Below are 11,633 nucleotides of genomic sequence, written 5' to 3'. Positions count from 1 at the left end.
GTCAAATTAATACATAAAATATTTTTTAAAAATGCAAAAATTTGGATATAAATATGTAAATACTCATAGTGACCTTTGTGTTGTGAGTTACCAGTTCTGGGGAGTTGAACCCACAGAATCAAAAGAACTCCTATTTTGGGAATGATGGCAGAGAGGAGAGCATTCAGCATTTGGATTTGAAAGGTGACAGCTGGGGTAAAGCTGAGTAACGAGAAGGGAAAAAGAAAACACTAAAAACTTGAACTTTACGTATTCTACAGCCAGTAGATCTGAGCCTTGCCTGTCTGATTTTAACAAATCCTCTCAAAACAGAACAGGTTCCAGGTAAGTGGACTACGTCCTCTGGACCCGGGTTCATGACTTAGGGACACATAAAATGCAGAAGTGATAAAATGAGAGTTTCAGTGGTTTCAGGGGAAGGAAGCCGACTGTGGGCTATGGCTTGAAGGGAGGTGAGCCTGAGGAGAGAAAGTGCAGGGTGTAAAACACTTGTTCAAGAAGATAAGAAGGAATAGTGTTCCCTTGTCAGCATGTGTTAGGGTTAGGGTTAGTGTTACGATGTGTTACGATGATAGATCTTGTGTTAAGAATTCTCACTGTAACAAAAGACAAAGAGGAAAGAAGAGATGAAGAGGATAAGAAAGAGATAACAAGAGGAGGATGTGGAGTTGACACATAGTTGCTTTTCTTTTTTTTTAGCGAGAGAGCACGTGCATGTGAGCATGTTGAGGGGAGGGGGAAGGGGTGGAGGGAGAGAGAGAGAATCTTAAACAGGCACCACGCCCAACGCAGAGCTCAATGCAGCGATCGGTGTCAGGACCTTGAGATCATGACCCGAGCCGAAATCAAGGGCTGACTGAGCCACCCAGACACCCCTCAACATAGTTTTTTTTTTTTTTAAAGATTTTATTTATTTATTTGACAGAGAGAGAGAGAGAGATCACAAGTAGGCAGAGAGGCAGGCAGAGAGAGAGAGGGAAGCAGACTCCCCGTTCAGCAGAGAGCCCGATGTGGGGCTCGACCCCAGGACCCTGAGATCATGACCTGAGCCAAAGGCAGAGGCTTAACCCACTGAGCCACCCAGGCGCCCCACAGTTTTTTTTAAAACAGAAGCGATCTGCATATGTTTCCACCCTGTTGCTGGAGACCCGGTGTGGAAGAGAGATTAGGGAACCTGCCCTCCAGAGGCGGGAGAACCAGTGTCCGTGTGAAGCTGTGGAAGAGAGCAGGTTCCAGACTCATGCTGCCTGGTTTAATTCCTGCTGTCACTGAGCCCTAGCTGTGTGATCTCAAGAAAGTGACTTAACCTCTCTGTGCTTCGATGATCCTTTTTGTGAACCAAGGGTATTAACGGAGCCTGCTGTAGATTTTTGTGAGGATGAAATACTAAAAGCACTCAGAGCAGTGCCTGGTGCGTCACGAGCCCGGGTAATTATTATTATTTGTTATTATTTTGCTGGTGCTGTGCACCAACACTCTGGGGGAGTGGGAGCCAGAGAACAGATGGCGGTGGGGGGAGGGCGCAGCCTCAATAGGAGGGCAGGTGTTCCACCACCGAGGGTGTGGACAGTATGTGTGGACGGCAAAGGCATGTGGTAATTCGATAATAGGAAGCCGGGAGGATTGCTCTCTGAAAGCTTCTGCATTTGCACGGGGCAGGAGTAGACATTCTCTGTCTAGGATCAAAAGGGAGGGAAATTCAGTTTCTAAGAAGAGAACGTTTTGAAATAGTCGTTGCTGAGAGTGTAGGATCAGACTAACTGTGGAGACGCTGGGCAGCTGTAGGCCAGAGCTGGGGGTCTGGTGGGCAGCCAGGGGTGTCCCATGGCTGCGGTCTGCTCGGGGCTGGGGTGTCCCCTGTACTCGGGGCTGGGGGTGTCCCATGCAGGGTTCAGCACCTGCAGCCAGGCATGGGGCTCAGCACAGGGCTGACTCCACCTGCGGACGGGGTTCTCCCTTACTTAAGCTGGAAGGACATAGTGTATGGGACTTGAGATGCTGGGAAGACGGTGGCTGGACGAAATGGACCAATATCCCAACATCTGGTTAGTTTGTACTAACGTCTCAAGAGCGACGCCGACATATACTGGGCTTTCCCACATTTTTTCATTCATTCTTTTGCAGTCATGGCTGAGGTTGCTGTCGATGGTGAGCAATCTGATGACATTAAGGAGCTGATACAGAAAACGATCACTGGGTGCCTCATGGGGGTTGGAGAAAAACAATCTTCCTTTAAGAAGGAATTCTCCTTGCGGGGGCTCTGGAAGGGCTTCTAGTTAGGAATGTTGGAAAGGCTCTGCTCTTCCTTATTCAACCCCAGCTGTGCCCCCGCAGCGGCCCCACGGTCTGCTGTTCTGACACCGGCTCTCCTTTGTGGCTTGGGCCCGAGTCAGGAACTCTGGATGGACCCCTTCGCCACCTGCCTCGCAGAGACTGAAGCCGAGGGAGGGGCCTCATGGTGATGCAGAGCAGGGTGGGCTGGGAACCGAGGGACGGGGTTGACAGGTGTCTGAGGCCAGTCCTCCCTCTGTCAGGCTGGGAGAGCTGGGGGCGGGAATGGATGAAGGAGAAGGAGCCTCTGGCCGAGTTGTGACCTTGGGCCCTGGGAAGGGCACACTGGTTTGCCAAGCACCTGCTGCATGAGGGTGATCCCCCCGCACTACCGTCTCTTAGATGCCATTAGCCCTGGAGGGTCGGCACCAGCCGACACTATGTCCCAACCCGGGTCATAGGCTCTGTATCTGGAAAGGAGGACAAGGCAGCAGCCGTCCTCAGATGGGGCTCCTGGACTCTGGGGTTTCTCTGGAGATGCTACAGGACTCACCAGGGGTGGTGCAAGGGGACAGGCAGGTATATCCTCGTCCCCATCACCCCGAACCCGCTCCATAGACTGGAGCCCCTGCAGACTGGCTGGAAGCACAGATGTCACAAAGCTCAGACCTCTGTCTCTAAAGACAGCCCGGGACTCTGACGGCTGCTTTCTGCCACGGCGCTTTGGGCCTTTGGGTCTGCGTTTCCCTGTTCTGTGCCTCAGTTTCCCTGTCTGCAGAGTGAGGGTTTGGATAAGAGAAGCTCTGGCTTCGGGGAGTGGAGGGGGTGGTAAACACTTGGGTCCCCCGGACCCCATGAGGTGGGCCACGTGGGCGGGCCAGTGCCACCAAAGTTCGATCTCCCCCGTGCCCTGCCACACGGGCACCGGCTCCCGTGGCTCTGCTCCAGGCCTCTGTCCCACCCCACTTGTCAGTAGCGAGTCACACGGCTTCTTTCCTTCCTCTTTCCTCCAGGGACCCACGACGTGGCAGCTAAGCCCAGTCCAGTCACCACCCGCCACCCAAGGGCTACAGACCGGGAGAAGAAGAAGGGCAGCCTCACCTCCTCTCTGAGGATGGACCCGCACGGCCGTTCTGCAAGGAGCAGGAAATCTACAAAACTGCGGTCCATCTCCCGGTCCCTGATGCTCTGTAATGCTAAGACCAGTGACGATGGCTCAAGCCCCGATGAGAGATACCCGGATCCTTTCGAGATCTCCCTGGGCCAGGGCAAGGAGGGGATTTTCCACTCGTCTGCGCAGCTGGCAGACACATCGGAGGCCGGGCCCAGCAGCGTTCCTGATCTGGCGCTGGCCTCTGAGGCGGTTCAGGTCCAAGCAGCTGGGAGTGGCCGAGGCAAGAGCTGCAGGAGGCTACTCTTCATGAAGGTACGCCCAGGGCCGGCACGGTCGGAAGAGTCTGTGGTTGGTTTCGGGGGCTCCGAATGAAGGTCTTTGAACCCCTTTACTCGGAGGTCAGGAAGGCAGAGAGTTCTAATTCTGAACAGAAGCAAGGAAGAAGCTGAGGCAAGGCTCACCGAAATGGTAATAATGAGCATGGTAGTGAATCAGGCTCAGTTAACCTTCTCACTTGAGAGATTCAATGAGATGCTGAGTCGGTGGGAGGGAAACTGAGCCTAGGTCCTTGCTGGAAAATGCTGGGCAGTGGTCAGTACACTGGCATGTTCTCATCTCAGGCAGACACTCTCTGGCATACGCGCGCATCTCAGGTCACTGACTTACGGGGCCCCGGTCAAGGAGCAGACCTCACGTCACTCGGGGCAAGGACGAAAGGATCAGTGCATTTGCTCCCTGAGTGCTGACCATGAGCATTTGACAGGTGCTCCTGCCGGTCCCCACACGGGTGTGAGTGCTGGAGCAAACAGGAGGTGAGGGGTCAAGGAAAGATGAAAATTCGGCCAAAATTCAGAATGACTTCTCTTCCATTAGGACGTATTTCAAGTTGTGTTATCACAAGATGGAAATTGCTGATAGAGGGGGATAGAGGCTGATTCTCTGTCTAATACTGTGCCTTCAGCCTTCCATCCAAGGTGGGATTTCTCAAGGGTCCAAGCAGCCCAGAACCTTGGAGCTCATGTGGCTTACCCAGCAACAGGCCAGCCGGGAAGGGTCTGTCCCACCCCTACTGGCATGGGCACACGATTGTCAACAGAAAGTCGGGAAGACATTCCAGTCCCCGTGGAGGGGATCCAGGACCTTTGCACAACTTGCTTCCTTGAGGAGGAAATCCATTGCTTAGTACAATAAACACTATCAGGGACCATTCCCCCAGGTTGGGCTGTTGGGCTCCAGAGACGGGATAGCCCTGGAGGTCTCCAGACTTAAGCAGCTTCCCCAAGAGCCTCACTCAGCATGGGCTGCTCTGTCACCCATGACATGACTTCTGCTGGTATGGCCTGAGCCCTCCCAATAGGACAGGAGAGGCGTGGACCGAGGCTGGGAGGCGGGGAGCGGGTAATGTGCACAGCTGAGTCCCGCGGGGGGCAAGGATGGCCCAGGAAGCCTGGGAGGGCTACTGGCCAGTTTGGAACCCAACCCGAGCTCTTGTTTTCCTTCCGAGGAGCACAGGTGATCCTGAGTCATCCAGGCTAGAGTTCTAAGCAACTGAGGGTTCAGTGTCTGGGCGGGTCTCCTATCAGGAGCGCCAGGACAGGACATAAGGGCAAAGGTGACAGCTGGTCCCGATGTTCTTCCTGGGGGTGCCTCAGTGTTGAATAACACCCCCCTTCCTCCCCCTTTTGGAGGGACACTCTAGTGCCTGCCCCAGCTCCTGCCCCGCCCTGTGCCCGGGCGTGACTCAGTTGGCCCAGATGGACTCCTCAGTGTCCAGCAGGGCCGTGGTTACACTGATTTCAAAACAGTATCTGGAAAGAGGCCCCGTGACGTCAGTCTCTCCTCTAGAAACGCCTCATATGAAAATTAAAGAGGAAGTTAGATGAACAGCCAAATTGGAAAAAAAAAAAAAAAGCCTTTTTGGAGGCGCTGTGCTTGGCACGACGAGGGCTGAGGAAATGAGTGCCCCGGGATGTGCCGGGGCTGGGCGGGAATGCGTAGAGTCCGGAGCGAGCATCGAACCCGCGTCGTGCGAGAAGGTGCTGGTGAGGCTCCTGCTTCAGGGGGAGCTTGGAGGCCCCTGGAGGTGAAGTCAAGTGGGAGAACGTTGATAACTAGACTCTCTAACCCAACAAACAAAAATACTCAGTTTATCAGGCCTAGACCTTGAAAAGGAAGAAATGCTCAGACCCTTTGGCTACTCCAGACCCACTTTTTTTCCGAATAGAAAGAGTATTTCAAAATGCCCTTTGGGTAGGACGCCGGGCCAGAGGGAAGGAAGCTCGGGCGGGTGGCACTGAGGCCTCGTCCAGACTGTGCTCCTCCCTTCCCTCTTTGTTCTCCCTCCTGTCTCCCTCCTCCCCTTGCCTTCTGTTTCTCCAAACGCTGGCTAAGCACCTGCTACCTCTGGGCTATAGCTATCTATCTACCCCCGGGGATTAAGAAACGTATTGGATACTGTTCCTTCCCTCAGGGAGCTCGTGCTCTGGAGAAGGGGACAGGTGTGAGCCCAGTGAATCCTGTCCCTTGTTCCCTCGTCCAAGCCATGGCATTCCTTGTTCTGCTTTCTTAGGGGAGGGTCTCACGCAGAGGAGGAGTAACAGAACTATATCCTCGAAGGAGCCTTGTGGGCTATCTTCCATGTCCCGGGAGTCTGTGCAGTAGCAGGGTTTATGCTCCTCCGATGGCACCTCCCTGGAGGTGAATGCGTCCAGCCAAGTGACTGTGAAATCTCGGTGATCCCGGAAGGCGAGGATGAGCTCAGGTCGAACAGGGGTCCTCCTGCCCGCCCCTCCCGGAGGCTCGGCCCGTGTGGAGAAAGGATGCAGGGAGTGCAAGGAGGGACCAGAGCGGCGGCGGGTGTGCAGGTCAGATGAGGGCAGGAAGACAGGGGAGATCGTGGAGGGAGGGAGACATGTCTGCGTCCGCCAGCGGAAGCCTGGCTCCAGATGCACGAAAGGGAACCTCTTTGTTTCATTTTTTGAAACACATTTTTTAAAAGATTTTATTTATTTGAAAGAGATTTTTTCAAAAGATTTTATTTATTTATTTGAGAGACAGAGAGTGTGAGAGAGAGATCATGAGCAGGGGGCAGGGGTAGAGGGAGAAAAAGACCCCCCACTAAGCAGGGGAGCCCGACATGGGACGCGATCCCAGGACACTGGGATCATGACCTGAGTCAAAGGCAGATGCTTAACTGACTGAGCCGCCCAGGAGTCCAGTTTCATTTTTAAATTATTATTCTTTAATACTTTAATTCCAATGTTGTTCACATACAGTGTAATATTAAATTCAGGTGTACGACGTAGTGATTTACCACTCTCATACCTCATCCATGCTGATCACCACAGGTCCCCTCCTCGGTCCCCATCACCTGTTTCCCCCACCCTCTACCCTCCTCCCTGCTGGTGACCAGCAGGGTGTTCTCTACAGTTAAGAGTCTGTTTCTTGGTTTGTCTCTCTTTTTACCCTATGCTTATTCGTTTCTTAAATTCCATTTATAAGTGAAATCGTATGGTATTTTTCTTCCTCTGAGTGATTTATTTCACTTTGCATAATACTCTCTAGCCCCATCCCTGTTGCGGCAAATGGCAAGATTCTATTCTTTTTCATGGCTGCGTAATATTCCACTGTGTGTCTATACCACATCTTCTTTATCCATTCCTCTATCGATGGTCCTGTGGGCTGATTCCATATCTTCGTTACTGTAAATAAAGCTGCTATACATACTGGGGTACATGTATCCCTTTGAATCAGTATTTTTGTATTTTGGGGGCAAATACCCAGTAGTGTGATTGCTGGGCCGTAGGGTAGCTCTAATTTTAATTTTTCAAGGAGCCCCATACTGTTTCCTGCAGAGGCTGCCCCAGTGTGCACTCCCACCCACAGTGCACGAGGGTCCCTTCCTCTCCAAGCCCTCACCGACACTTGTTTCCCATGTTATTGATTTTAGCCCTTCCGACAGGTGTGAGCTGATGCCTCATTGTGCTGATTTGCATTTCACGACGGGATCTTTTTATTTTTTTATTTTATAGTTTTAGAAGTTGAATAATTCCCAAAGCAAGTCAAGTATTGCAAAACCAAACCGGACTGCTCCTGGCTGGTCCAGGTCTCCCTGGGGGGGCAGGACGACAGGATCCTTTTAAAGAAGTCATCGTCTGCTGCAAACTCAGGAAGACATTTCCCCACATTCCTCCTAGAAGCTGTGCTGCTTTATCTTTCACATTTGAATCTTTAATTCATATGAAGTCGATTTTGTATGCGTTGTGAAATACATATTTAAATGTTTTTTCCCTGTACAGGTATCTGGGTGATCCAGCATGATTTTTTTCCCCCTAGCAGGATTTTTTGATGAGCCTGCACAGGCTTCCCTGCAGAGTGGTATTGTAAAAAAAAAAGTCAAGAACCATATCTGTCATCTGTCTACACACGTATCTATCATTTGTCTCTCTATGTCTTTCTGTCATCTCATTACAATCCATTAGTCTTTTTTTTTCCCTCCACACTAATATCACACAGTTTTAATTATGACAGTTTTATAATTCTTTTGATATCTGGTAAGTCCTCTAGCTTTGTTCTTCAAACTAGACTCGGTTATGCTATTGGGATTTTTATGGGATTGCCTTGACTCTACAGGTTTATTTGAAGAGAACTGATACCTTCCAAGTATTGAATCCCCCCGTCCGTCTGCACGATAGAGCTCTCCCAAGTCTGACTCTAGTGTTTACGTTTGTTTTTTGCAAGAGACAATCATGTTTCCACTATGTTTGAATAATCAGAGCTCTGTCTCCTCCTTCCAATTTTTATACTTTTTCTTCCTGTTTCACTGGCCAGCGCTGCCAGTAGCACCTTGTCTCCTTCTGATCTCAAGAGAAAGTTTCATTATTTTGCAAATAAGTATGATGCTTGCCCTGGTTTTGTTGTAGATGTCCTTTATTGGATTGAGGAAGTTTCTCAGTATTTGTATTTAGAAAAGAAGTCTTATTTTTCCCCACATCAGTTGTCCAGTTTTATCAAATGATTTTTTCAGCTTTTTTTTTTTAAGATTTTTATTTATTTATTTATTTGACAGACAGATCACAGGTAGGCAGAGAGGCAGGCGGAGAGAGAGAGGAGGAAGCAGGCTCCCCGCTGAGCAGAGAGCCCGATGCGGGGCTCGATCCCAGGACCCTGGGATCATGACCTGAGCCTAAGGCAGAGGCTTTAACCCACTGAGCCACCCAGGTGCCCCGATTTTTTCAGCTTTTATTGAGATAATCATACGGTGGGTTTTTTTTTTTTTCCCTGCTTTTTTCTTATGAATGTGGTAACTTGGACTGATTGACTTTTTAAAATCTTAAAACAACGTTACACTCCTGGTATCCCAGGACTCAACTTAGCTAAGATCTGTTATCCTTTTGGTGCAACTGTGGCTTTGATATGATAATGTTTTGCTTGTGAATCTTGCCATTTTTTATGTGGGAAAGAGTGACCTAAAATTTGTTTCTTGTGATGCCCTTGTCTGGTTTTCATATCATGAGAGTGTATGCTGGCCTCATGAAATAAGTTAGGAAACATTTCCTCTTTTTCATCTTTTGGGATGGTTTGACTAATACAGGTGCTATACTTTTCTGAACGGTTGGGAAAATTCACCTGTGAACCCATCTGGGCCTGGAGATCTCTTTGTGGAAAGGTCTTAAATTTTCACCAAATCTACTTAATAGCTACAAGAATATTCAGGTGTTTTTTTTTTAATTTCTTCCAGTATCAATTTTGATAACATGCATTTTTGTTCAAGAAATTTTTTCAACCAAGTTTCAGAATTTATTAGCGTAAAGTCGTTTGTAAGTCGAAGTACATTTTCACTGGCATTTTTGTTGAGATAATGGTTAGATTCACATGATGTTGTAAAGAACAGTTTGGAGAAAGATGCCTGGGTGGCTCAGTCAGTTAAGCTTCTGGTTTAGGCTCAGGTCGTAATCTCAGGGTCCTGAGATCGAATCCTGCATTGGGCTCCCTGCTCAGTGGGGAGTCTGCTTCTCCCTCTGCCTCTGTGATCTCTCTCTTTCTCTCTCTCAGCCTCTCAAATAAATATTTTTTTTTTTTTAAGAAGAATACAGGGAGATGCTGTGTACTCTCTCCTAGTTTCTCCCAAGGGTAACGTTTTGCAAAACCATAGTAAAATGTCACAACCAGCACTGGGACATTGACACAACCCATTCATCTGATTCTGACGGCCCCAGCTTTCCCTGCACTCCTATGGGGGTGTGCGTGTTACCTTCAGAGATCTGCAGGAGCTGGAGTGGCTGCCTGTTTCTCCCCCATACTGATACTTTGTCTCCTCTCTCTCTTTCCCCCTCAAGGCATCTGCCATTCCAGAGCGTGTCCATTCTCCAAGGACCAGCTTCTCATTTTGTTGGATTTCTCTGTCCATGGGTTCTGTCTAATTAACCCCTGCCCTTACCCTTACCATTCCTTTCCTCTCCATTCTTCACGTCCAACCTTTTGTTCTTTTTTCCCTAGCTTTTTGAGATGGCAGCCTGGATAACTGATCTTCAGCATTTTAATTTTTTTGTAATTTACGGCTACGAATTTCCTTCTAAATTTAGTGGCTTCATCAATAAACTCTGATAGTCCATGTTTTCATTATTTTAGATAGTATATGTGTTCTATTGTGATTTCTAGGGTGACCCGTGGTTTATTTAGAAGTGGGTTGTTTAATTTTCAGGCAGCTGGGGAATTTCTAGTGTGTCCCTCTCTATACTCATGCTTAGACTGATTATTCTAGAGTCAGAGAAGAGAACGTATTGTAAATAAGTTTAACCGTGGAAACTTCTTGAAACAGAGTATGCAGGTTGTTTTTGTGGCAGTGTTCCATGCATGTCTCTTAGATCAAGTTCAACAACCACATTTTCCAGATTTGCTTCCCTTTCCTGGTCCCGTTCTTCTGTTGGTTGTTGGGAGATGCGTGTAAGTCTCCAGCTATGATGGCGGATCTGTTTCTCCTTTCAGTGCCGTCAGTTTTTGCTTTATACATTTTGAAGGTATATTTTATGTGCATAGACATTTAGAATTAAAAAATATTTTCCTGGGGTATTATCACTTTATAATCGACAAATCTCCGTCTTCTGTCTAGTGGTGATTTTTGCTAAAAAAATTATTTGCTATTAGTAAAGCTTAACTTAATGTCTTTTGGTTATTTTCCACTCCTTTTTTTTTTTTTAATCATCAACCTGTGTTTGTGTATTTAAGGAGTATCTCATGTAAGCAGCATATAATCGGTTCATTTTCTTCCACCTACAATCTTTATCTTCTAATAACAAGTATTGATTTACACTTGGTTTTCTCTCTCCCATTACCCTCTTTTAGGTTAATATATTTTTTTACTACTCTATTTCCCCTTCAACTGGCTTGTCTGTTATACATTTTTTCACTACTCTTTTAATCGTTAAAATATAAAACATAATCCTGAATGTGTTTGAGTCTCATATAAATTAGTACTTTTATTCGTTCTCAGACAACACCGAGGCCTTAGAACACACACTGTCATTTACACCTGCCCACTTTTTTGACATTATTCTCATGCATTTTAATTCTCTGTATACGTGAATCCCAAGAACAGGCCCTTATTATTGCTCTGTCCAGCCAGTGCTCATTTACGTCAGTTCCCATGTTTACCTTTTCCGTTATTCTTTCCATTATTCATCATTCCTTCCCACACTTCCGCGTCTCTCCCGGCATCACCGTCCTTCTGCGGGAAGCGGACCTGCCTCTAACCCGGGCGGGACGGGGCCAGAGCTCAGATGGGGCCCGACATGCCAAACATCTACGTATTTAAAAGTTATAGACCAAGGTCACACGTGTCTTAAAACATGTATTCTTCCCTCCTACCTGGACAAATGTCCCTTCATAAGAATGCGGATAGTCAAGTTCAGAGGAGTGCTCAGGGTTCGTCACCAGAGTGAGGGGAAACAGGACAGGGCCGTCTCCTGGCTCTGGGCGGCTGGCCACTGTGCCCTCTGTCTGGCTGCTCCTGTGCTGCCCAGCGCCCTGTCCAGTGTGGCCGCCTGCAGTTCTGTAATCGCTGCCCCCAGCAGGGTTCAGCCTAGGAGTGTGTACACCAAGGGTGTGACTTGTCCTTGGCAGGACAGATGAAGGGGAGACCAGGAGGGGTTGGGGCCCAAGCTCTGCTGGGCGCAGTCTGATGCCTCCTACCTCACCGGTTTCTGACTTTCTCTCGGGCTAAATATTACCGGATCGGCACCCTGGCCTC

At 48.6% G+C, this 11,633-nt stretch overlaps 1 protein-coding gene across 1 annotated transcript in view; it reads left to right on the top strand.

The window, feature by feature from the left end:
• Positions 1–3,284: 3,284 nt before the first annotated feature.
• Positions 3,285–11,633, top strand: part of IL16 (interleukin 16) — a 71,375-nt gene continuing 63,026 nt past the window's right edge. The window contains exon 1 of the mRNA XM_032836771.1: positions 3,285–3,697. Coding sequence (XP_032692662.1) covers positions 3,386–3,697 — 312 coding nt within the window. The 5' untranslated portion in view covers positions 3,285–3,385. The remainder of the gene's footprint in view (positions 3,698–11,633) is intronic.

The sequence above is a fragment of the Lontra canadensis genome, unplaced genomic scaffold, assembly GCF_010015895.1.
Source record: "Lontra canadensis isolate GAN:19392208 unplaced genomic scaffold, GSC_riverotter_1.0 scaffold94, whole genome shotgun sequence".
In the NCBI taxonomy this organism is placed as follows: domain Eukaryota; kingdom Metazoa; phylum Chordata; class Mammalia; order Carnivora; family Mustelidae; genus Lontra; species Lontra canadensis.
Note: the sequence above shows the minus strand (reverse complement) of the source record. Positions and strands in the feature narration are given on the sequence as shown.